At 38.8% G+C, this 26,801-nt stretch overlaps 2 protein-coding genes, 1 non-coding gene and 1 pseudogene across 13 annotated transcripts in view; 1 reads left to right on the top strand and 3 right to left on the bottom strand.

Moving 5' to 3' along the window:
* Tmem62 (transmembrane protein 62) overlaps positions 1-884 on the bottom strand; it is a 44,235-nt gene extending 43,351 nt beyond the window's left edge. For 2 of the 10 annotated variants that reach the window (XR_012445432.1, XM_074065783.1), the window contains exons 1-2: positions 419-676; positions 123-228 (exon numbers count right to left, since the gene is read on the bottom strand). Coding sequence is in view for 5 of the 10 variants with exons in the window: in XM_074065783.1 (XP_073921884.1) it covers positions 123-228; positions 419-598 (286 nt within the window). In the remaining 5 variants the exon portion in view is untranslated. Of the gene's footprint in view, positions 1-116; positions 229-418 lie in introns of those variants that run through there. The other 8 variants (XR_012445433.1, XM_074065789.1, XM_074065788.1 and 5 more) reach the window with 8 other exon arrangements.
* A 3,972-nt stretch (positions 885-4,856) lies between these two features.
* Positions 4,857-4,962, bottom strand: LOC141420983 (U6 spliceosomal RNA). Its single transcript, XR_012445691.1, has one exon. It is a non-coding gene; the product is annotated as a U6 spliceosomal RNA (small nuclear RNA).
* Positions 4,963-9,281: 4,319 nt separating this feature from the next.
* Ubr1 (ubiquitin protein ligase E3 component n-recognin 1) overlaps positions 9,282-26,801 on the top strand; it is a 146,781-nt gene continuing 129,261 nt past the window's right edge. For both annotated transcript variants that reach the window (XM_020167348.2, XM_074065779.1), the window contains exons 1-3: positions 9,282-9,505; positions 23,599-23,855; positions 25,939-26,017. In XM_020167348.2, the coding sequence (XP_020022937.2) occupies positions 9,425-9,505; positions 23,599-23,855; positions 25,939-26,017 (417 nt within the window). In that variant the 5' untranslated portion in view covers positions 9,282-9,424. The remainder of the gene's footprint in view (positions 9,506-23,598; positions 23,856-25,938; positions 26,018-26,801) is intronic.
* Positions 15,756-16,138, bottom strand: LOC109688788 (V-type proton ATPase subunit G 1 pseudogene; annotated as a pseudogene).

Below are 26,801 nucleotides of genomic sequence, written 5' to 3'. Positions count from 1 at the left end.
GCTGGGGCAGTGGGACACAGCGTTTCTAACGCCCCCAAAGGGAACAGCTGCCGCCCTGGCTGGCATCCCACTAAAGGGACCAGAGACCACCACCACAGCACGGCAATCCTCCCTACCTGTAGCTAGGACGAGAGCTGGTTGAATGATGTCAATAGTTTCAGAACAGAACTTCTCTAAGTCTACCGCTCTGCCTGGATCGCGGAACCTGCTCAGGTGAATGTCGGATATCTGCCAAAAGCAGGTGTGGAACAGAGACAGATACCGGAGTCAGGAAGAGGCGGCCCGCGCAGAGGTGGCCCAGCGGCTCTCTCGGGTGCAGGGAAAGGCGGAGGTGCAGTGCATCACGAACCCCCCGGGGAAGGGCCACCTCCCGTTACAACCTGACCCCCGCGCGCCCGCCCGGCCCCCGCCGCGTCACCTGCAGGCCCCAGAAGATGTTGCGGTGTCCGCCGCCCGGCGCAGGCTGGGGCCGCGGAGGAGGGCGGAGCCGGGGCAGCGGCGGGGGCGAGCCGGCCAGGCCGTAGTGCTCCAGCAGCAGGGTTACCAGCGCCGCGGCAGCCAGGCCCGCGACCACCCTCACCGCCAGCACGACTGCCATCCCACCCGCCGCCGGGCTCCGCGCCCCGCGGCCGCTCTGCCCGCACTTCCGGACTCTGTGGTCGTGGCACGCCGGGCGTAGCGGGCCGCGCCCTGCCGCTGGCCGAGCCTGCCCCTTCGCCCTCGGGCCGCCGGTGCTCCCGGCTCGATTTCCACGTGTTCTGCGGAGTTAAAAAGGAGCCCGCGGGCCTCCAGGCCCACGGCAGTCGCCGCGAGCTGGCGGAGAAGCCGCCCGGGACTTGCCGCTGGGAGGCGGGGGCGAGAGCCGAGGTTCCGCCCGGGTCAGTCTCCGGCTCCCAACCCGTAAAACCGAGTTAACGATAGGGCCGTGCGGGCTTCGCAGGGCTGAGAAGCAAAGCGAGTACGCGTGAGGACGCCTCTTAAACGTCTGCACAGTGCGGCAGCTGGCTTTCTTTGGCCTTCTCTCAATTAGTTCGCACGACGCCGTACGCTTTCAGTAGGTGTAATTCACGTTTTGAGAGTTTTTCCTTAACCTGATTTCGTATGTACTTGATTACATGCCCTTCATTCAATAAATAGTAAATATATCCTAAAGGCCCAGGCCCAGGCGAAGAATTAGGTTGGGGCCTTGGTCTTAAATTTGTCTAACCACTCCCCTACTGTTGAAGTTTCCGAGTGTTTACTATGTGTCGCTGTTCTGAATAAACATTTTAATACAAATAGGGCTTTATTTTAAACCCCTCTTGTTTACTTGGGAAATAGTTAGCATTGGATTTGTGCCAATTTCATTTCACTAAGCACTTTTTAGGTACTTTTCAGGTACTTATTTTTGGAATACAAGACATTGATCTAAGTAGAACACAGAAAGAACCATAAGTAGATAAGGGGGGCCATGGTTCATAATCTTAGGAGCTTACATATACGAAAGAGAAATATACAAGTAAGTTTAATATAAGAAAAATATGTTATTTGCCACAGAGATTACTGGATGTAAGAGGATAGGGGAAACTTAAAATGGAGAAAGATCATATATTTGAAAAGAATCAAGAAATGTTTTATTTAAGGAGGTGGCATATAAAGGATGGTAAGGGGAAGAGGGGGATGAAGGAGAATGGTGGAGGGGGTGAACTCAAGTATGATACATTTGATATATTGTAAGAAATTTTGTTAATGCCACAGTGTATTCCCACCCAGCACAATGATACAAAAAAACAGGCAAAAAATAAATAAGACCACAGCCAAAATATATATATATATATTCATCTATATACAGTCATGTGTGAAGCCCTGACTTTGATCATAGTACCACAAATAAATGAATAAAACAGAAACTACATAATTTAACAACTGATTGGGCATTTGAGAGAGAATAAAAGATAGTACCTACAGCTGAGTGCCATGACACACACTTGTATTTCTAGCTATTCAGGAGACAGAGAAAGGAGACAGATCTATCTATCTATATATAGGATGGTAGTTGGGGTGAGAAGAAGCAGTTTCACCAAGAACTGACAATATGAACCAAAGCATTAAGGTGAGAAAAATGCAAGGTATGTTGAGGAAACGATGTCAGTTTGGCTAGGCTTGGGTTATGCTTGGAGAAGCAGTGGTAATTAGACCAAACTCTTGGCTTGAGTCACATTGTGAAAGGCTTTATGAGCACCCAGAGTGAAGACAACAGAGCTCTGCTTTGACATCATGGATCCAGCAACAGCATTGAGAACTGACTGAACAAAGGAAAGGTGTGACAGGGAATCCTGTTGTAAGGAGATCAAATTAATACAGGCAGTAGGTAATTACAAAGGCTAAAGAAGATGGGAGAGTGTAACATTGAGATTAGAAAAAAAAGAGGTCAGATGTAAAAATAATTGTAAAGCTAGACACTATATAGGGTTGGGGATGTAGCTTAGTGGTAGAGCACCAGCCTAGCATGTGTGAAGCCCTGACTTTGATCATAGTACCGCAAATAAATAAATAAAACAGAAACTACAGAATTTGACAACTGATTGGGCATTTGAGAGAGAATAAAAGATAGTACCTAGAGCTAAGTGCCATGACACACACTTGTATTTCTAGCTATTCAGTAGACAAAGAAAGGAGACCTTTGTACAGGGTTTCCAGGCCAGTGTGGGCATTACAGTGAGACACTGTCTTAAAAAAAAAAAGTGCCAACATTTGTAACCTTAGTGACTGAGGGACCAGGATGGTAATGTATATGTGGAAAATACCACCTGTCAATAAAATACTTTTTTTGGTCTTAGAAAATACCTGGATGGATATTTTAAATCCAAGTTTGGAAGACACGATTGTGATGACCTTCTTTAAAACACAGGCAATGTGACTGACATATGTAAAATGCGTTTGGAAGGTCTTACAGGAACCTAAAAAATATGAGAAATCACTTAACAGGAATAGGATACAAGAGACTGTGTCATAACAGACAGAAACAGACATGCCAACTGAGGGATCCTGGATAGAGAACCATGGTTTAAAGTCACAAAGGCCCACAGTCTGAATTTCAGATATTCAACTGTACTTCCCCTGTAGTAATCAAAGTGAGTAGGAACAGGAATTTATTTAATGGTGGTTAATGATGCTCCAGGGAAATACTGGTTTGACAAGCTGATCACTACAATTCAGTATAAAATGGGGGCTTTTAGTGCCATTTTTTCTGACAGTCAAAGCAGAAAGGTTAAATAAATTACTTATCTCATAAAGAAAGCAGGCAGCAATTCACCATGAAAGCAAACTATCTAGAAGAATTTATCACTTAAATGTTTAACAATATAATGCATATTGTCACCAACAGACATAAATTGAACTAAGGGACTCATAAACATAAGTCGTAGAAATTGTCTTCAAATCACTATTACTTAATTGACCTTGTTAAAAATCCAAGAATGTAGTATTTAATCATTGTTCTATGAAGTTACTTTTATAGAAGCTAAAGTAATAAAATCAAATAGTTTTGTATATAATGATTTTTAAAATTATCTTTAAAATAATAACATGCAAGCTGGGCGCTACTGGCTCACACTTGTAATCCTAGCTACTCGAGAGGCAGAGATCAGGAAAACTGAGGTTTGTAGCCAGCAAGAGCAAATAGTTCTCAAGACCTGATTTAAAAAAAACCCATCCCAAAAAAAAGGACTGGTGGAGTGGCTTAAGGTGTAGGCCCTGAGTTCAAACCCCAGTACCACCAAAAAAAAAAAAAAAAATATATATATATATATATTCTTTATCCATTAAAAATTAATTCATCCCTCTTCCCCTCCCACCATCCCCCAAGACCCTGGCTACCATTCTACTTTCTGACTCTGTAATTGTGACTACAGAGAATCAAGTTTGATTGATTCATAGAATTACATGGCATTTGGCCTTTCTGTCTGGCTTATTTCATTCAACAAATGTAGCATGTCAAGATCTTTTCCTTGTATGTATATATCACGTTTTGTTTACCCATTCATCTGTTGATGAACACTTAGATTACGTCTACCTTTTTGGTTATTGTAAGTTATCTAGGCTTTTTTTCTTGTTCTTCAGTGCTGGGCTTAAACTGAGGGCCTACACCTTGAGCCTCTCCACCAGTCCTTTTTTGTGATGGTTTTTTTCAAGATAGGATCTCCAGAACTATTTGCCTGGGCTGGCTTCAAAGTGAGCCTTCTCATCTCTGCCTCCTGAGTAGCTAGGATTTTAGACGTGAGCCACAAGCACCTGGCTTTTTTTTTTAACACAGGGATTCACTGCATAGCCCACGCTGGCCTGTAACTTCCAATCCTCCTGTCTCAGTCTCCCAAGTGCTAGCATTACACACATGTACCAACACACCCAGCTATTTTTAAGTTATTTTATGGCTGAGTCCAAGAGAAAATGATCAGATAGCCAGTATGGATTAAGTCAGCAAGGAAAGTTTGGATAACATCAAATGCATTCTTTACAATCTACTTTGTATGAGACAGAGAGACAGTCATAAAGATTGACAGTTTTCATTTTTTTTTTTTTTTTTGCAGTACTGGGGTTTGAACTCAGGGCCTAAACCTTGAGCCACTCCACCAGTTCTTTTTTGTGTTGGGTTTTTTTCAAGATAGGGTCTGCAGAACTATTTGCCTGGGCTGGCTTTGAACGTTGTTTTTTGTTTTTTTTTTTTTTCCTTGTTTATTCAAATGTGCATACAATGTTTGGGTCATTTCTCCCTCCTCCCCCCCTTCCCTTGCTTTCCAGGCAGAAACTGTTCTGCCCTTATCTCTAATTTTGTTGAAGAGAGAGTACAAACAATAACAAGAAGAACAAAGTGTTATAAAAATATGGACCGCTTCACGAATTTGCGTGTCATCCTTGCGCAGGGGCCATGCTAATCTGCTCTGTATCTTTCCAGTTTTAGTATACCTGCTGCCAAGCGAGCACTTGAACGTTGATCTTCCTTATCTCTGCCTCCTGAGTAGCTAGATTATAGGGGTGAGTCACCAGTGCCCAGCTTTTCACATTCTTGTATGAACATCCTGTAGAGAATACACATGCTATCCTGAGACATGAATCCAGAAGCCTTAGAAAAAATACAGAGGGGTAATGACCTCGCCGAAAATTAGAAAAAAGCACCAAACGTGGCAATTAAAACTAAAAAATACCAAGGTAATCTTTTGGTTCCATTTTTTAAAAAATTTACAAATTTATTTATTAAGCTGGTATTCATTTAATGGTTATTCTTTTTTTTTTTTTTTGTGATACTGGAGTTTGAACTCAGGGCCTCACTCTTGCTAGATAGCCATTCTAGCACTTGAGCTACTATGCCAGCCCTTTATTGTTATTCTTTACATGTACATATAACCATTAGTGTTTATAAAATATTTAGCACAAAATTCTTATGATAAATTTAATAAAAATACAACTATATATATATATATATATATATATATATATATATATAGTTTTGTTTTGTTTTCTCCATTAAAAACAGGAAAAATAAGGGTTGGGCTAACTCAATGGTAGAGCATTTGCCTAGCATGGACTAGGTTCCATGCCCAGCTCTTAAGAGAAAAAAATAAAAGGAAAAATCCAAAATGTACAACTCTTTGACCTGTTATTTTTACTTATAAAAATTTATCCAAAGATTGCAGTTCAAAGCCAGCCTGGGCAAATAGTTTGTAAGAACCTATCTTAAAAATACCCGACACAGGGCTGGGATGTAGCTTGGTGGTACAGTGCTTGCCTAGCATGTGTGAGGCCCTGGGTTCAATCCCAGCACCAAAAAAGAAAAGACAAAAAAAAAAATACCTGACACAGAGCTACCGGCTTTCGGGCTCTGCTGCACTAATCTAGCTGTAGCCTTTCCTTTTTCTCTAATAAGTTCTACTTTATTAAAAAACAAAACAAAACAAATCAAAACAAAAAACCCAACACAAAGGAAAGGGCTGGTGGAGTGGCTCAAGGGGTAGAGCACCTGCCTAGCAAGAGTGAGGCCCTGAGTTCAAACCCCAGTTACCACCACCACCACCACCATTAAAAAAAAAAAAAAAGTCTCTTAAGGAAAAATATGTGTAAGTGCAGAAATTTGCCAGTAACTGTGTTTATTAAAGCAATGATTTTACGTCTGGGAATGTAGCTCAGTGGTAGAGAGCTTGCTTAGCATGTGCAAGATCCTGAGTTGGATCTCCAGTACTGCAAAAATAAAGTTTGTAATAGAAAAATTAGGAACAAAAACCTTTAGCAACTGCTCCATGATAGATGTCTTTAAAAGGACACACTAACAAGGGAATACTATGAAGTAATCTTAAAACAATTTTTAATAAAAAAAGATATAGAAATGTTTATAACAGGCTAATAAACGTCATTTTCTTTTGGGCGGTACTGGGGTTTGAACTCAGAGCCTCATGCTTGATAGGCAGGCACTGTACCACCAGAGCCACTCCACCAGCCTTTTTTGTGTTGAGTATTTTCGAGATAGAGTCTTAAGAACCATTTGCCTGGGCTGTCCTCGAACCAGGACCCACCTGATCTCTGCCTCCTGAATAGCTAGGATTACAGATGTGAGCCACCTACACCTTGCTAACAATTTTTTTACATACCCTGTAGGCCAAGGAACCAATTTATACAAAAGCAACCTATGTATGGTGTATTTATGTTTGAGAAATACATTGTGGATAAAGTTTAAGGTCAGGGATAGCAAGAGAGATTAGATTGGCAAAAATCATCTCAGGCCAGATTGAAAAGGGCTTTGAGTGCCGTGCTCAAGGGTTAAATTTTATTCTAGGGCAGTCATCTAGTGTATGTAGGTAAGTCACATGACCAGATTTATATTTAAGAATAATTCTGGCAGGGCAATAGAAGATAAATTTGAGCAGGAGGGTGGGAAGGCTGGTGGTCTCTTATCTATATGAATGATATCAAGAGTTTCTTACGGGGAAGAGATGGTATGGATTGAACCCACAGCTTCATACATGCTAAGCATGCATTCTACCACTTCACTACACAACCCCCTGCCCAATTTGGAATTTTAAAAAAATTGCCATTCGATCCTAATGGGCAGCTAGAGTTGGACAACATCAGCACAGTCGAAAAATAAGGATTCTAATTAAAACACTGTGCTAAGCTTGGCTGTTCCAACCTGACTGTGTTATCTTGGGACATCAAAAAAGCTAATTAGCCAGTTCACACCTGTAATCCTAGCTGCTCAAGAGGCAAAGATCAGGAGGATCGCTGTGGGAAGACAGCCTGTCACAAATAAAGGACTGGTGGTGTGGCTAAAGCAGTAAGAGCACCTGCCTAGTAAGCATGAGGCTCTGAGTTCAAACCTCAGTGCCGGGGGGGGGGAAAGCCAGAAAAAAAAAGAGCCTAAGTAGCTGAGCAAGCAGGCACTGTTACTACATGAAACCAGGCATTGAGAGCTTTAGGTAAAGTGTCTCCTTAATCTTCACAACCATCATATATGGAAATTGTCTCCTTCCATCTATTTTATAGAAGAGGAGCCCAAGTCTCAGAGAGGTTGATCCTCATTCTCCTAAGTTCATAGGTAGTGAACTTAAGCAGTGGTAAAAAAGACATTTAAGTCTGGAAAGTCTGATTCTAGAAGCTAGGTACATAGCTACTAACTCCTCTGAGAAGAGGAAAAGATCCCATCATATCTGGCTAGAAGAGCAGGAACACATTATGAAGTAAGTACTTTCATACTTTTTGAGCTGGATAGAATGGATCTTAAAAAATGGGTGGCTCTTTAAAAAGCATACCTTATCACAAGTAATACATACCTATTGTAAGAAAAACTAGAAAGTACAATTAAATTAGACACTAGAAAATGATTTGCAAAATCCTGCAGCCCAAGGATAATCAAGAGTAATATTTTGATGTTAGCATTTTTCATTAAACATTTAATATAAAAATAAGTGCATTTTTTGCCTTACAAAAATCATAGTGTTGTAAGTAACTTGATTTTCCTACCTAACAATATATTCTGAATATCTTAAGTAAAAAAGAATGACTACAAGAGTGGTTCTCAAACATTATGATCTCAGGATCATTTTATTTTCTTAAATATTTATTTATTCATTGTGGTGCAAGGGATCAAACCTAGGGCCTCATGCATGCTGGGCAAGTCCTCAGGGGATGTATCCCTAGCCTTTGAGGATAATTTTATACACTTAAAAATTGATAGGGTTGTATCTATCAATATTTACTATATTAGAAACTAACACTGAGAAAAATTTAAAAATCTATTCTGTTAACCAATGTATGGTAACACAAACAACATTATTTATTTATTTATTGGTGGTACAGAGGTTTGAACTGAGGGCCTCACATTTGTTTAGGCAGGCACTCTACTGCTTGAGTTACTCCACCAGTCTAAAACATTCTAAATGAAAACTGACTTGCTAAACAAAAACGTTGTCAAAAAAAATCTCAACTTCTGTCTTATTAGAAGACAGCTGGGTTATCTTCATAGTGATCTGTTGTTTTGGTTGAAGTATGTGAATATCTGGTCTTATACAGATGCCCTTGTTTAAAAAACTTTCGTTTTGTAAACAACTTAAAATAGTACAGGTGAAACTAAAGTAGGTGTCGACCATCTTTCTCCTCCAACCCTGGTCCTGGTCTTCAGAGCTAGCTATTACCTTATTAATCTCCCTTTAGACTTATTATTTCGCATTTAAATGCACGTATGTGTAAATGAATAGCTTTTGGCAACTTTTTTTTTTCTCACTCCATCTTGATATTCTTCACATAAATCTACCTTGTTCTTTTCAAAGCTGCATGGCCCTAGAACGACTATAATATATTAATAAGTAAAGGGGGGGGGGAGAAGAGCTGCATGCTATCCCATAACGTGGATGTACCATACTGTATTTCGTCTTTCCTCTAGCGAAATTTGCCAATTTTTAATTTCACCACTAGCACGAGTACAGCTGGGGCTCGAGCTTTTTATTTTCTGTACTTTGGTCCAAGTGGCCATGGCTACTTCTGAAGATGGAAGAGCTGAATGCGTTCTTTTTCATTTTGCAGGTCCGGGAGAACCACGGCAGGTATGCCGGAAGACACCACTGCCCCAGGGCAACGACCCGCCAGACCGGATGGGTCTACAGCCCCGGACAGCTTCCTCCTTTCACAATGGACGCCGAATTTGTTTACCCAGTAGATGCAACAGACGCCAGCACAGAAACCCGACACACAACCTTTCAGCCTCCAGGCACGATAACTAAATTAGGAGGTCGTGACGCCTACTTCCGGGAAGCGAACCGGAAGCTGCTCTTGGGTTCTGCTAGAAACCCGACTTCAGGGGCCGTCGTAAAAGTGTCGTCTCTCATCTGCTAGACCGGCCACAGGTTTCCGCTCGCCTCCGGCCGGGGGTCGGGAACTGCGGGCGTTAGTTTCCCTTAAGATGGCGGACGAAGAGGCCGACGGTGCGGAGAGGATGGAAATTAGCACCGAGTTGCCCCAGACCCCTCAGCAACGAGCATCAGTAAGTCCTTGTAGGCAAGTTCCTTTTGTCCTCCCCCCTTGCCTCCCTACCGCGCTCCGGGGGATATGGGGCTTCACCCCTATGGCGGCTCTGGGGAAGGGGGAGTCATATGGATTGATCTGGAAGGAAGCCGCGGAATAAAAAGTCGTCACTCACAGTCCTGCCAGCTGAGTGTACGGAATATGATTGTCATTTGTTAGTCTCGACGAACTCACACATGCATGTCTCTTTCCTGAAGCAGAAAAACTGGTGATGTTATGAGGTGGTTTGAGCTGGGAGCTGAGGCGATGTTTGAAGGAAGAGCCATTTTCCCATAGACGCAATGCTAGCCCCTCTTGATGATAGGAATCTGGACGCTGCCCCGGGTGTGGTATTGCACAGCTGGCTGGGTGGGACTTGGTGGTGGCAAAAGAGTGTTGGCCACTGTCAGGTCATGTTCAGATATGGGGTGTCGGAACTGAAGTCTTCATTGTAGCATGACTAACCGGTCACTCAGTGGAGAACGCCGCCTCTGTCGCTGCTTTTTTATAAATGTGAAGAAGGGACTCCTGGACGTTTCAAGTCAGAGAAGTGCCATTAATTAATATTGGATTCCATATGTTGCTCTTGCATTTTGAAACAATGAGAAAGAAGAGGTAGCAAAGTTGAGTTAGTAATCTGGCTACAGGGAGAAAGCTGATTTAGGAGGGTAAGAGGGGGCAATGTTAGGGAAAGTTATGGATGTCCTCGCCCCGTCCCCCTCCTCCCCAGGGATCTAGTGGGGGGCGATACATAGCAAATATTCAAGTATCATGGCCTGTTTTCTCAATTTGTGTTTACAGCTATATATGGAAAAGTGTGGGATATACACCTCATAATGAAGTCTCTTTGGTTTGTAGTTCTAGTAAAAGCATTCTTGAAGTCTTTTAACCCTGCAAACACTTGAGCATTATTTTATGAGACAACTTGAGTTACAGAAAATGAGTCAACTACAGGGCCTGGAGAGACTGGCTGTTGAGATAGAAGCTAGATAGAGTCTGAGTTGAAATAAGGGTTTGCACTGTTTTGCAGATTTGCAATCTTCTCCATCCGAAATAGCAATTCAAACTCACTTCACTACTGGTGGAAAAAGGTGAAAAATCCACTTGAGGCAATAAGGAATAGGAAAAGTTGAGAAGTAGCTGAGACATTTTTGTGGTGCCGAAACTCAAACTCAAGGCCTTGCACATACTAGCCAAACGCTCTACTGATGAGCTACATTCCCAGCCAGGAAACTTCTCTTCTTAGTGGTAAGCATAGCTGCTTGGGAGGCTTAAGCAGAAGGATCCCTTAAGCCCAGTAGCTCCAGGCCAGCCTGGGCAACATATTTATTTATTTTTTTGTGGGATGGGGTTTGAATTCAGGGCTTCACCCTTGTGAAGCAGGCGCTGTACCGCTTGAGCCACACCTCCAGTCCATTTTGCTCTGAATATTTTGGAGATGGGGGATCTCTTGAACTATTTCCCGTTGGGCTAGCCTTAAGCCTCAATTTTCCCAATCAGCTAGGATTACAGGCATGAGCCACTGGTGCCTGGTTAACATCTGCCCAAAGACAGATAGATAGACAGACAGACAGATAGATGCTTGTGCTTTTAACCTGTTAGAATGAGTGGAGAAATTATGTTGTGGTCAGAAGAGTTGTACTTACCAAAATGACTAATATTTATTTAAAGCTCTGATATATTAATTCCTTCCAGATAGAACAGTAAAACCTCATCAATCTGGACTCCACAAATTTGGAATTGGAGATAATGGTATTGAAGTTTAACTAGAATTTATGTAGCAAATTCTTCATTCTTCAAAAAATAATAAAAGATTTCTTTAGGCAAGGCTTTTAGCTCTGCAAAATAGTAAGAAGATAGTATAATATAGTTTCTGGAACTCATGATTTAGTGACACAGCTAATACAAATACTCAAAGGATTTTAATTTAAGATAGGGTGGTATAAGTGGGTAAAAACCTGAAACTGTTAAGCTTCATAACCGCTTTTTTTGGCTTGAATTTATCTGCTTGACCCCAGAGATCATTCTACTTCCTTTTCCTTTTAAAGCTGCTGTTTTCAATTTTATTCTGCCAATGGAAGTAATTGGCTTCCCAATTTACTATCTCTTTACAAGCTCAGATCCAGTTTTTTGTCTTTTCATTTGAATGATTTATATTTTAAATTGTCATTGGAGGCAGGGGAAAACAAAAACGTTAAATATGGGACAGTTGCAGAGGTTTAAGAAATCTTACCACTTCCATTAGAGTCATATCCCTTGGGTATAGTTTCTGATTTCCTTAAATCAAACTTCCTTCTTAGACCAAGGGTTATTATTTTTTTTTGTCACATTACTATCAACAATATTCCTAGCATTACCTAACATGCAATTAGAATTAATGAATTGTGGGAACTTTATACAAGCCATTGCTTGAGATTTACTTGGGGAATTGATTCTGTAGGTATGGGGTGAGATCCAAAAGTCTACATTTTCATAAGCATGCCTTGCTAATTATAAAATCCTGGTGCATGGGCTGCACATTGAGTAATAGCCCAAGAATTGGAAGTGATTTGTATAGAATTAATAGTTGAGGCTGTAGGATAAGATCTTTGGGGAGAGAGAGGGAGAATGAGAGAAAGACAGAAGATGGGGAGAGAGAGAGAGAGAGACAGAATACATGCATAGATCTGAAAACAGAACACCTAGGAGATAAGCAGTGTAGTTTTTAGGAGAGAGTGGTATTGGGTCCATTATGAGAAATGAGAAAAATTGGAAATCCAGAGGGTATTGGAATGGTTCGATAGATCTTCTGTCTCCTTTCACTGGATTTTCTTCCTTAAGTTTATCTCAGAAGAGATCTTGAAAGAGATAAGCTCTTTTATTTTACCTGTCTACACATTCTGCCTAGGTGATTTCACCCAGTTTTGTGGTTTCAAATACCATCTGTATGCATTCAGTTCCCAGACAACTAAAACTCTTAGATCATTCACATAGAAGACACCTGGTCCTATATACAAATGAACCTAGTTGTAAGGCTTTACTTTCATTCTAATTAAGTTCACCTTGCTATTTGATGTAATACTCAGCTTAAGGAGATTTTTTTTTCATCCTATAATAATTTTTTTCCAGCCTTGTGCTGTCTGTAAACATGGTAAGTTTTCTATATGTTTATGACATGGATAATATAAGCCAGGGTTAAATAAAAAGGACCCTGTCTTTCCTTTCCTTTTTTTTTGGTCTTGATCTTTTATTAGCATATATTAATTGTACAAAGGGGTTCATTGTGATATTTCCATACATGTGTATAATGTACTTTGATCAAATCCATCCTCTCTGTTATTCTTCCTTATTCTTCCCCGACCTGCTCACTTTTAAAACATTTTTCCTGTTTTTATTGAGATAATGTATAAGCATGATACCAGAATTCGGTGATTTTTTTTTCCCTTGGCAGTATCCGGGATTTGAGCTCTGGGACTTGAGCACTGTACACTTGAGCCACACCTCCAGCCCTTTTTGCTTTAGGTTATTTTTCAGATAGGGTCTCACTTTTTGCCCTGGGTGGACTTTAATTGCAATCCTCCTACCTTTGTCTTTTCTCTGGGGAACTGGGATTACAGGTGCACATCACCATGCCCAGTTTTTTTTGTTGTTGAGATGGCATCTTGCTAACTTTTTGCCTGGGCTGACCTCCAACTGCAGTCCTTCCAATCTCAGCCTCCCACGTAGCTGGGATGTCAGGCATGAGCCACCATGCCTAGCTGCAGAATTTGGTTTTTAAAAGCACCTTGTCCCACCTAAGTTATTCTTTATTTTTTACTTCTGACCATAGCTTATACCCCAATTTCTAGGTTCTCCTTGAAGCCTTTGGATAAATGAAATCTGTTTTCCTAAACCTTGAAGTACATATCTCATGTACTCTTTCTCTCGTATGGACTATGTACTTGCAACACAACTAAAATTCTTTATTAGATTACAAGGTAGAGCATATGTGCATTTAAAAAATGAATGGGTAAACTAATAGACTTTACTTCCTGTAGCTAAAGTCATTTCTAGGTTACCCATGAATAAAAAAACTTAAAAGGCAGTTTAAAAGTTTGCCCATAAAAACCCATTAAGTGGTTATACTTCCATGCCTCTAAATGAGTCAAACAGACCTTGTTCTATAGAGTAGCATTAAGTAAACTATTAGAAGGAGAATTATATTCAAGAAGATAACTGTAGACTCCATTCTGGTCAGGGCCTATGTCACTTTTGGGTAACAAGTGGGTACTTAAGGAAGCACAATAACTCTTTTGAAGTCTTTCAATAATGTTTATTTAGAACAGCATATTTCTATAAGTACTCAGCCTTTTATAAGGACATAACTTTTTTTTTAAGCTGTATCATGCTTGAATTCTTAGCACTTGGGAGATTAATGAGACAACATAGTTATTTTCAGCTATTTGAAATGTTCTTAGGTGAAAGAGCAGAGTGAATTACACTAAATTATTTCAGGTAACCTAGGATAAAAGTTACAGAAAGGTAGATTTTGGGGTAGGGTTTTTTGTTTTTGTTTTTTCCCCCAGGGCCTCATGCTTGCTGGGCAGATGCTGTACCACTTGAGCCACTCTACCAGTCATTTTTTATGTTGGGTGTTTTCAAAATGGTCTCATGAACTACTTGCTCAGGCTGGCTTTGAACTGTGATCTTCCTGATCTGACTCCAGAGTAGAATTACAGGTGTGAGCCACCAGTGCTTAGCTAGATTTTAGAGCAGTTTTAAGCTATAAAAGTGGAAGTTGGCTGAGAAATGTTAACATATGTGCATAAGTAGCTAACTATCAGATATCTTATAATAGATGGACTTTATTGCTGAGTAAGCATTCAAACTACAGTCTTGTTGATGTTTATTGTTAAACTTTGTGAGCTTGTCAAATAATACTACAAGAAAACTTTGTATAATAGAGATTTCTTGGTGCCTAGAGATGGTCTAATTGCTAATCCAATACTGCCTGTGAAAAATTGTAGAGCCTCCAGGTTTTGTTACCATTTTAAAAAGAACTATAAGACTGTAGATGTCTTCCAGTTGTCTTAAGGAAGGATAAGTTGTGGTTGAACAAAAAGAATCTACTGATACTTAACTTCTGTTTTCAGAATGATGTTCCCATACAGGCATCCAAATCCCTAGATGATTTTAGTCAGAGTTCTGAATATATCGTTCAGTCTCTATGGGGATAAGGAAAATGTCTGGAATGTTTGGGAATTTTTCTGTTGCAAGAACTTGTTTTTACAGAACAATCAATTAAGAAAACCTTGCCTTATTTCCAAATATTGGGGGGAAATGTCTTTTTCTGGTCATTGAAGTAAAAAAATTCCTAATTTTATTCCTCTTGCAAGTGGAGGAAAACATGGAAAACAATAAAATGGTGGGAAAAGTCAAACCTACACCAGTCACCAATAATAATTCTTGAATAATTAGCTGTATTTGTGTTCCCAGTCAAGCACATATTATATAGTTTTTCTTTTCTTTTTGAAATGTGTAACAAAGTCTTTATTTTTAAATGATATTAGTATACCAAGTAACATGTAGTACCAAGTAACATGTAGTAAATTCTTGAATACTATCATCTAGTAATTTTGATTAAGGTAAACTAACAGCAGCCCAAACAAGTATACTAGTATTCATTGTTCTAACCCTTAGCAAGAATGGACTACTTTAAGGCTGGCTGCTGCTTACAAGTTACAACTCTTTTTTTACTCCCTGAACCTTTAAGAAAGTATAAGGGAAAAATTAATCCCTTTTTTTCTTCAATGAATTTTTTTTTTTTATTTAAAAATTTTTTTTTGAGATAGGGTTTTGTGAATGATTTACTCAGGCTGGCTTCCAACCTAGATCCTCCTGATATCTGCCTCCAGAGTAGCTATGATTACAGGCGTGAGCCACCAGCTCCCAGTAAAGAATTGTTTTTTCTTTCTTTCTTTTTTTTTTTTTGTCCTTACAAGAGCTAAGAAAGAAAAAAAAAAAAATCCACACTAAAACATGTTGCTTGAGCTAAAAGGCATAGGAAAACAGACAACATATACTCATTAAATCTTTAAGAAATATGATGTAGAAAGATGAAACCTTTGGATAAGGACCAAGTTTGTACAAAGAAGCTAGATTCACTCCACTGCAAAAAATTGAAGTGACCTACGATAGCATACAGAAATAATTTAATGCCTTTCATAAGGACAAAACTGGAGCTTTGCAAATGCTCTAATCCACAAGGGCGTCTACCAGACAACCCATGGGTCAGGCGAGCCTTTCTTGTTCAGTCCATTTATGCAGTAGTTTTTGTGGATTTCTGGCCCGATGTCTCACATGAAGACCAAGAGGTTATCCAGGACTTCATCCCTGTTCTGCCAGAAGTAGGTTTAGAGGATGGTCATCTTCTGGGTCTCCTTCACCTAGGTGCTGGGACTGCCATGGAATTCTAGTGCTGCAAGCTTCTTTGTCCTTGAAGTTTCTCCCTGCAGGCGGTACTGTTCAGTTTCAGCCTGGGCTGCTGCTTTAGCCTGCTTCCTCTGTTTCTTTAGCTTGTAGGCTTGGGGCATCTTCTAGGATGCCGCTCCTTAGCCTGCAGCAACTGCTTGATCCCCTGCAACTGACTGGCCATGGCTGCAGAGATGTGGGCCCAGGCAAGGAGTTAGTTTTTCTTATCTGGAAAAGAAAAAGAACAGAAATTGTAGTTGAAAAAAATTTTCCGTAATTATGGCAGTAATGGAAAACATTTTGTGAAAGAGTATAACTGTTCTATTTCTCCTGTAAGAATTCTGTGAATAGTTATAAAAGGCTTAATGCCAAAATTTGCTTTGTTCTTTCTAGCAAGAAACACTTATCATTTAGTGATTACTGAGAGCTTTTATTGTGTACTTGGGTTGGGCCTGTAGGAATACAGGGATTTGATAGGGGAAGTTCCACTCCTCAGAACTTCCAATCTACTTGAAGAGGCTAGATGAACACATTTAAAAATAACCATCCTAGTATGCAGGAGGCTCTGGGTTCAATACCCACCAGCATTGCCAAAAAAAAAAAAAAAAGTAAAAAATTAATAAAGGTAACCAGTGACATGAGACAGTGCTATGAGTACACAACGAGTATCTCCTTTGGTAAATACTGTGTTGGCATTAACAAGATAGAAATTTTCTTGATCTTATAGGGGAAGAATTCACCAAGGTGGTCTTTGTGCTGGACTTGAGGAAGAGATAAGGCCAGGGGTGGAGGGATAGAGAAGTAGTGGTTCAACCTGTGGAAAAAGCATTAAGGGCATTAGCACTCACTCTGCCCAGAACAACGAACGGCATAGAGAAATGTTTTAAAATACCGTTTGCATAAAGGGATGTGACGACAGATACAGTTTAAGAATGTTTTATGATATGGTAACCTTAAAACGACAGAGATCAATATGGGAAGGTGACTGGGAAGTAGTGAAGAGGTCTGGTAGAGATGAATCAATTTGGGTTGTAATACACATGTGCATGGAAGCAATGCTAGGAATCTCTCTTATAGCTGTCCTTATCTCAAACTAGCAAAAACGCTATGTCTTTCTTATTATTGCTTATGTCTTCAACAAAATTGGAGAAGAGGGCAGAACAGGTTCTGCCTGGAAGCAAGGGGTTTGGTGGGGAGGGAGGGGGAGGGAGAGGGGCTGCAGGGGGTTAAAATGGCCCAAACAATGTATGTACATATGAATAAATGAATAAAAAAAAGTGTTTTAGTAATGTTCAAGAATATAGGCAGTTGTTAGCTAAGAGGCTTCATTCTGTGGAAAAAATTAAAGAGAAGTCAAAGCTTTGTTATTTTGTTTTACTAATGTGAAATTGAACAAGTCATTAAGGGTAAATTTAAAAGACCTGCATATTTATATTTGGTTTTGTAAGAGCACTGGACTCTAGGAGTTAGGCTACCTAGTTTTTTTATTTTTCTGTGTTTTGGATTTTTTGCTGTGCTGGAGATAGAATTCAGTGCCTTGCATATGCACTACCAGTTGAGCTGTTACCTAAGCAAAATCTGTAGCAATTTTGAGAGTGTACATAATTCAAAAATTTTTAAAAATAAGATAGTATTGTTTAAAAGTGCTTTTTCCACTTAACAGTATTTTATGGCATTTCAACTACGTAGAATGGTATGTTCTACCATAATGACTGTACTTTTATTGATAAACATTTGGACAGGCTTCATCTTGGGCAAGTACGATAGATTCTACAATTTCCTTTTTTTGTTGTTTTTTCTGGAGGGTTTTTTGGTGGGACTGGAGTTTGAACTCAGGCTTTATGCTTGCAAAGCAGGTGTTCTGCTGCTTGAGCTACATCTCTGGTTATTTTGGAGATGGGGTCTCTTGAACTGTTTGTCTGGCCAGGCCTTAAACAGTGATCCTTCTGATCTCAACCTCCCAAGTAGCTAGGATTGGGATTATAGGTTCAAGCCACTGGCTTCTACAATTTCTTAAACTATATTCTTATTGATGGGTATTCAGATTTTCAATGATTTGCTTTTAAGAATAACTGTACCTGAAATGTATAGGATTAAAAAGTTTAAAAATTATTTCTATAGGTAATGCATGCTACATATGTATGCATATATTTTTAAAAGTATGAAAAAAGGGTACACAGGGAAAACTAAGCCTTTCTCAGGCCTCTTTCCACTGCTTATTTTGAAAATGTTCAAATATGAGCATGTACAATATCTCCTCCCCCTTTATAGATGGCAGCATACCATAGTTACTGTTATATACCTCCTGCATTTTATTTAATATTATACCTTGAAGAGTGTTCCATATCAGAATATATGTGTCTGTGCCCTGTCCCTTTTTTGGATGACTGTTGAATTTATGTCCCAGGATTTATTCAACTCTTATTTTGGAATAGTTAGGTTGTTTCTAATCTTTTAATAATATAAACAGTGCTGCAAATAAAATACTTTTTAAAAAAATATTTGTTTGAACTTAATCCAAGGAATAATAAATTCTGGAAATTTCTGAGTCAAATGATATATAAATTTAAAATTTTAATAACTGCACATTGCCCTTCAGAGAGAATGGGCTAATTTAATTTCTATAGTAGTACCTAACTTTGACATGTTTTCCACAAAGTTTTCTTGAGTTTATTTGTGGATGGAATATAGAGCTTTATTAAAGCAAATTCAGAAGGTCTTCTTTACAATCAAGTATCAGTCATTATCCTTAGTAACCTGTTATGGAACCTAATCTAAAATCTTAATTCTAATTATACTGTCAGCTTATCAAAGATAAGTTTTGTGAATTTATTACCAAATAAATTTCTAGAGTTCTACTTACTTTTCTTTGCCCTAGCTGGCAGAGTGGCTCATGTAGTGGAGTGCCTGCCTAGGAAGCATGAGGCCCTGAGTTCAAACTCCAGTACTGCCCCCTCCCCCCAAAAAAAGAAAAAATCTCATACCCTTTTCTTTGCCCTGAAAGTTATGGTGTTTTATTTTTGCAGTATTGGGGTGTGAACTCAGGGCCTACACCTTGAGCCACTCCACTAGCCGTTTTTGTGATAGATTTTTTTCTAGATAAGGCCTGTTGAATTACTTTGCCCAGGCTGGCTGAACTGCGATCCTATTGATCTCTGCCTCCCGAGTAGCTAGGATTACATATGTGAGCCACCATGCCTGACTGAAAGTTAGGTTTTTAACATTTCAAGGGGGTACCTGCTAGGATGTATGTATTTCTACCTTATTAAAACTGTAATTTTATAAGTATTGCTCAGATTTGTTTTTATAGACTGAAAAGTTCTGATTTTCCATCCTTACTATTTTTTCTAAGATTCCCTCATTCTCTTGGTAACTTGGCCGAGGTAACACTTGCCAGTGGCTCTAAAAAGTCAACATCTGATATCGCACAGTTGGGATGAAGATGATCCTGTGTCACAAGGGCCAGGTCGATACAGATAGCTTATGGATTTGTGCTTTGTTGTGTTATTCTGTGACAAATATGCTTCTAAGTTGATTTCTATTTCTGTATCATTTCACAGAAGGTATAACTATAGATTGAAGAAGTAGAGGTATGTCCACTTTAACATTTATCTGTTCCAAAATTATTAATGGGTTAAATGAAAAATTTGGAATAATGAGTAGCAGAATTGGATGTCAGTCAGTGTTCATTTTGAACAGTAGGTTTGTGGTCTGTTTCAAATTAGTTTTTGTGGGTTGGGGTATGGCTCAAGTGATAAAGCACCTGCCTAGTAAGCACAAGGTCCTGAGTTCAAACCTCTGGACCACCAAAACCAAAATCTAATTAGTTTTTGTGTGTGAATTGTGGTTTGAAGTTCATTCTCAATGTAGAGGTCTTAACTATTTTTTAATTTATGCCCAAATGTTTTAAATTTTTTGATACTGCCATGAATGCTTTTAAAAATTTTGTTTTGTGATTGTTTATTGCTGGTATATATAGAAATATAGTTGGTTTTGTGTATTGTATCTGATAAGCTTGCTAAATTCACTTACAGTTTGTGCTTGTATATGTTTGATTCTTTGGGAAATTTTGGATGAAGATAATCATGTAACTTATAAATAGAGACAGTTTTACTTCTTTCCTTCCAGTGATTATGCCTTTTTGTTTCATTACCTTTTTTTTCAATGCAGGGATTGAACCCAGGGCCTTGTGCATATGAGGCAAATGAAGTACCACTGAGCTACATCCCCAGCCCTTAGTTTTTTGAGACAGGGTCTCACTAGGTAGTTCAGGCAGCCATTGAACTTGCTATGTAACCCAGAGCTAGTCTTGAGCTTGCCATCCTCCTTTCTTTGCCTACTGACCCTTCCTTACCTTTCCTCCTTCCCTCCCTCCCTCCCTTCCTTTCTTCCTTCCTTATCTTAGTAGCATAGATAGGACCTCTAATACAATATTGAAAAGGAGAGGAGAGGGCAAATACAGATATCCTTGCCATGTTCCTAATCTTTGAGGAAAATATTCAGTGTAGGATGGGCAAATATTTTGTTTCAATCTGTGGCTATGGTTTTCATATTTTAAAACTATGTCCTTTTTTATTCGCTTTTAAAATTTAAATAAACTACATCACTCTTTTTTTATACAGTTTTATGAGTTTTGACAATTGCCACCACAATACAGATGCACAGTGATTCTGTTAACCCTTGAACATTCAGTCGTGCCACTTTGTAGTCATCCCCTCTCCCACAATGAACCCCTGGTAGCTATCTCTGTGGTAGCTTTGCCTTTGCCAGAATGTCACATAAATGTTATCATACATAGTCTTTTAAGAAAATTCAAACTTGTTTTGTTAGACTACAAATTCAAATGTATACAAATATAAAACTAAATATAAATGCCTTGTATTTACGGTTTTTACGTAATTACAAAACAAACATGCAATAACAACAAAACCGGAGAGTCAATTCATTTCAGTGAAGTGTTATCTGGAAGAATGTTAACTACAAGTAAATTATCAATGTTGGGTTGGTAGTAAAGAGCTTTGCTGTCAGCCCTGTTTCCCCTGCCTCTGTTCACTTGAATCTACTTGCAGAGTGCCACTAAGAATGTTAAAGTTGATTGATGCTTTGGAGAAATTACACTTAACATTTAAGTCCAAACTGTCAGTGAGTTAATTCCCAGTTGTTTGTTTTGACAGAGCATTGATTGATATCTGGAAAGTTGCTATGTTTGATTGAAGATAGTAACAGAATGATAATGTTACTGAAATCTGAATATAGAGGCTATTAAACCCACTTACGGGAGTTAGGAATTTGGCACAGAGATGGGTTTTGCTCAGTTCACACAGATGCTCTTAATGTGGTCAAAGATGCTAAGAGGCAGCTCAGAGCCTCTTTGAGTATGACTTCTTTTGCAGTAATGAATTTTGAAATTATCCATGAAATGTACGTATTCATCATTCATTCCTTTTATTACTGAGTAGTATTCCATGGTTTAGATATATTGCAGTTTATTTATTCACCAGTTGAAGTACAATTAGATTGTTTCTGATTTTTGGCAGTTATGAGGAGAGCCACAGTAACATTTGTATACAAATGTATGAATGTAAGCTTCACTTCTTTGGTAAATATCTAGTAGGTTGATTGCTAAGGTCATATGTATGGGTTAGCTTTATAAGAAATTGTCAAGATTGGGCATGGTGGTGCATGTCTATAATCCCAGCTACTGAGGGAGGTGGGATCATGGTTAGAGACCAGCCTCAGCAAAAGTTAGCTTGAGCCCATATCTGAAAAACAAAAGGATTGGGGCATGGCTTAAGTGGTAGAGAACTTGCCTAACAAGCGTGAGGCATGAGTTCATTCCCCCCAAAAGAAACTCAAGACACTTTTGTAAAGTGGCTTTGCCATTTTGAGTTCTCACCAGTGCTTTCTTTTCTCAGTTTTTCTGCATTATTATTGGTATTTGATATTGCCAGATCTTCATTCCAGCCACTTTAATAGGTTGTGTAGAGATAGGTTTTTGTTTTTGTTTTTTTGTGGTGGTGCTGGGGATGTAACCCAGGGTTTCACACATGTTAGTCAAGTACTGTACCACTGAACTACATCCTTGGCCTTCATTGTCATTTTAATTTTCATTTCTCTAATGACTAATGATATTGAACAGTAGTTTGCATGTACAGATAAGCCATCTTGTAATAGTTTCTTTTGAGGAGCAGGTTTTACTTTTGATGGGTCCAATTGAAACATTTCTTTTTCTTTTTTTCTTTTTTTGCTGGTGGTAATACTGGGGTTTGAATTCAGGGTTTCATACTTGATAGGTAGGTGCTCTACTTCTTGAGAGCTTGTTTGGAGGTTCTAGCAGCGGAGCGCAGCTACTCGTATACCCTTGACTGAAGAATGGTCCTCCTCTATTGGAGATGGTTGTCCTCTTCGACTGAGCGCACAGCTTCGGGAGGGACACACATAGAGCGGTGAGGGAGGAAGGGATACCCGCCTAGCCAGCCAGATCAGCCGAATCAACCCTGGCGATCAATGGGGTGACAGATATCGCAGCCAGATCGCCCTCACATCTGGTGCTCTACTTCTTGAGCCACACATCCAGCCCCATTTTTCTTTTAATGGTTAATGTTTTTGTGTTCACAGAACTCTGGCTTACCTTCACTTTGATCTTTTATTTAACGCATAGCTCCCTAAACCTGTTAAACTAAAGATGTAGGGAATGTTTTGTCATGCAGCCAGTGGCTGATCATAGAATACAGTCACCTTTATAGAGCAAGAATGGCTATTCCATTTTATGCAGCCATTAAGAAGAACGAAATGTTACCATTCGCAGGTAAATGAATGGAATTGGAGAACATCATTCTGAGTGAGGTTAGCCTGGCCCAAAAGACCAAAAGTTGTATATCTCCCTCATATGCAGATATTAGATCAAGGGCAAACACAACAAGGGGATTGGACTTTGGTTACATGATAAAGCGAGAGCACACAAGGAAGGTATGAGGATAGGTAAGACACCTAAAAAACTAGATAGCATTTGTTGCCCTCAATGCAGAGAAACTAAAGCAGATAGTTTAAAGCAACTGAGGCCAATAGGAAAAGGAGACCAGGAACTAGAGAAAAGGTTAGTTCGAGAAGAATTAATTTAGAAGGTAACACACATGCACAGGAAAGCAATGTGAGTCAACTCCCTGTATAGCTATCCTTATCTCAACTAGCAAAAACCCTTGGTCCTTCCTATTATTGCTTATACTCTCTCTTCAACAAAATTAGAGATAAGGGCAGAATAGTTTCTGCCAGGTAGCGAGAGGTAAAGGGGGTGGGGGTGGTGGGGGGGTGGGTGTGTGGGGTGTAATGACCCAAACATTGTATGCACATATGAATAAAATAAAAATTAAAAAAAAAAAAAAGTATGGCTATTCCGTAGGGAAGAGTAATTCGTAACCACTACAGACAGTTGGTGTTCTTTTTTTCCCCCCAAATATTTGTTATATTTGAGCAATTACTTATTTCCAAGGTTAATTTTTTTAACCACCTACTTTCCATTTGTATTGGTGAAAGATAAAACATATTGCAAATCTCCTTGAATGCACAGAATTATACCATTATTTATGCCCTAGATTATTAAGAAGAAACTTAAGAAAATCTAATTGTCATATTCTTTTCTTTCAGTGGTGGGATCAGCAAGTTGATTTTTATACTGCATTTTTACATCATTTGGCACAATTGGTGCCAGAAATTTATTTTTCTGAGATGGACCCAGACTTGGAAAAGCAAGAGGAGAATGTACAAATGTCAATATTTACTCCACTGGAATGGTACTTATTTGGAGAAAATCCAGATGTTTGCTTAGAGAAATTAAAGCACAGTGGAGCATTTCAACTCTGTGGGAAGGTTTTCAAAAGTGGAGAGACAACATATTCTTGTAGGTAAGCATTAGAAATTTACAGGATTGGTTATAATTATGATCTTCGTATTTCATGATGTAACTTTCTTGATTTATTACTGTTTAACATTTAATCCTACTAACTAACTTCCTTTTATTTTATACTGTAAGTCTGTGTTTGCTGGTACATGTTGTTTTTGAATATATGACTTGTAATACATAGTTTTTCACTTTTCTTCCTATCCTCCAAAAGTATATAAATAATAGATTTTTGTCTTGTGGATAATGTATGTAGTCAACAGACTCTTCTGACACCTTTGGGGCCAGGTATATTTCAGAATCCTGAATACTTCCCCAGCAGAGTCAAGGCAACACAACAAAATTTCTATAAGGAATCTATGAATATTCACAGCAAGTAGAATAAATAAAGTCTGTTGTCTTGTCATACTAGATTTTTTTTTTTTTAACCAACTGAAATTTGGTGCAAGCCTACAAAGTAACAAACTTTCAAGGATTTTGGGGTTTTAAAACTGTGGGTAAGGGATTATGGACCTTTTGACTTTTTTCTTCTTTACTAGAGGTAGGTTAGATTAAATATATGAATTTGTAGACTTTGTAAATAGAATTTTTATTTTGCTTCATTATAATTCTAGGCTTAACTGGTTATGTAGTTTACAGTTTTTTATTTTTATTTTTTATTTTGGTGGGATTGGGTTTGTACTCATTGTTTGTGCTTACAAAGCAGGCACTCTGTCATTTGAGCCATATTGCCAGTCCTTTTTCCTCTGGCTGTTTTGGAGATGGGGTTTTGTGAACTACTTCCCAGCTGTCCTTGAACTGTGATTCTCTTGATCTTAGCCTCTCAAGTAGGTAGGATTATAGGCATGAGCCACCAGCACTTGGCAGTTTATAGTTTTTTTTTAAAACATGCTATCTTTCTTTATTCTGTTCTCAGGAAAACTTAGCTTTTGCAATTTATATACTGTTTTGCTATATTGGATATAAGGTTCATTTATCTTTTGTTTGTTTGGTGATATTGGCCTTATACTTGCTAGGGCAAGAGCTCTACCACTCGAACCATGCCTCCAGCCCTTCATTTATCTTACATATTTTTAGTTAAAGCTCAGTCAGTTTTAACTAAAGCATGGTAGACATTTGTGGGCTTCATGTCTCTTCACAGAGAGACATTGTTAAAACTGGGATTGATAGTGGCATCTGGTGGTGGAGGCTAAGGTTGCTGTTAAACTCCTGCAAATGCACAGAACCGTTCCCTCTACACCCGACAAATAGTTACCTGGTCTGCTCAAAATGTCAGCAGTGCTGTGACTGAGAGAACTTGCCCTGAACAGATCAGAAGGCTATACGTACTTTACAAAATATTAGGCAACCTTGTATGTCCCAGTTGCCTTTTTAAAGAAAAAAAAATTTTTTTTTGATGCTCCAGAGGATCAAAGCCAGTGCCTTGCTCATGCTAGGCAAGCACTCTTGTCACTGAACTTCATCAATCCAGCTCTAACATTCACTTTTAAAACCTCATCTCTTCACTCTTTAAATATAATGTTTAAAAACTTAACCCCACGCTTTACACTAATTTATGTTCTTAGTGTTTACCTGAAAATATTAAATAAAATAATACATTTTACAAGTTATATCAGTAACTGTTCTAGGTGTTTGGGACACATTAATGTGTAACATGAAAGTCTCTTCCCTTTTGGTGCTTATGTTCCAATGAATTTTGTCATTATCCAAGCCTCCTTTAACAGTGTACAATCAGTGTTTATAAAATATATTTATAAATTCAAATGGGTGAGATGATGGCAGATAATGGACAAAAATGGTAATTTTTCACAAAATTAAGTTGGAGCTGTTAGTAACACTTTCAACTGGGTAAAGAATCAAAATTACAAGGATAATTTAAGAAACAAACCAAACACCCATATTTACACACTCAGATGTGAATAAAATTATGCTAGCAATGTTGTCTTTGTTCAAAATATTTCTACAGTTTAGCTATTGAACATTTTTATGCTCAGTTCTTGTGCCACACAAGAAGCATTGTAGTCATACCTTAAACATAAGTGGGAATCATCCAAGTTTTTGGAATCTAATTTTCAACTTTTTTTTAGGGACTGTGCAATTGATCCAACCTGTGTGCTCTGTATGGACTGCTTCCAGAATAGTGTTCATAAAAATCATCGTTACAAGGTATGAAATAGATCTGTAAAATCACCAGGTTAGCAGGAATATTATGGCCATCTAGTCTAATTTTTTTTTTTTTTTTTTTTTGGCTTTACTAGAGTTTAAACTCAGGGCTTTATGCTTGCTAGGTAGGTGCTCTACCACTTGAGGTATGTCCCCAGCCATGTAAGTAACATTTTGAAGTTAATGCAATCTTCTATGAACTTGGAAGTTCTATTTGTGGTAAGTTTGTCCACTGGATTCACAATACTCAGTAACTGTATTATCATTATTCATTGTAGTAAATAGGATATATACATTGTTTTCATTTAGGGGCTATTATGAACAGTTGTGCTATGAACATGTTTGTATATTTTGATACACATACAGGAGTTTTTCCAAGGTACAGTTCTAAGATACATGGATCCTCAGTTATACTTGGATAATATCAGTTTTCTAAAGTGATTATACTAACTACAGGCTCATAAGCTGTATCTCAGAGTTCCCAGAGTTCCACATTCTTGCAAGATTTGGTATTATGTTATTTTACATTTAGCCAGTCTGGTATATAATAGTATTACTTTGTAGTCTTAATTGTATTTTCCTAATTACTAATGGGACTGAAGTTTTTTTTTTTTTTGTGGCACTGGGGTTTGAACTCAGGGCCTCATACTTACTAGACAGGCACTTTACCACTTGAGCCATTCTCCCAACCCTTTTTTGTTTTGGGTCTTTTTGAGAGAGGGTCTTGATTTTGTTGCCCAGGCTGGTCTCAAACTGCAGGACTCCTGATCGCTGCCTCCCAAATAGC

The sequence above is a fragment of the Castor canadensis genome, chromosome 2 (genome assembly GCF_047511655.1).
Source record: "Castor canadensis chromosome 2, mCasCan1.hap1v2, whole genome shotgun sequence".
Taxonomy (NCBI): domain Eukaryota; kingdom Metazoa; phylum Chordata; class Mammalia; order Rodentia; family Castoridae; genus Castor; species Castor canadensis.
This window is presented reverse-complemented; position numbering and strand designations above follow the sequence as displayed.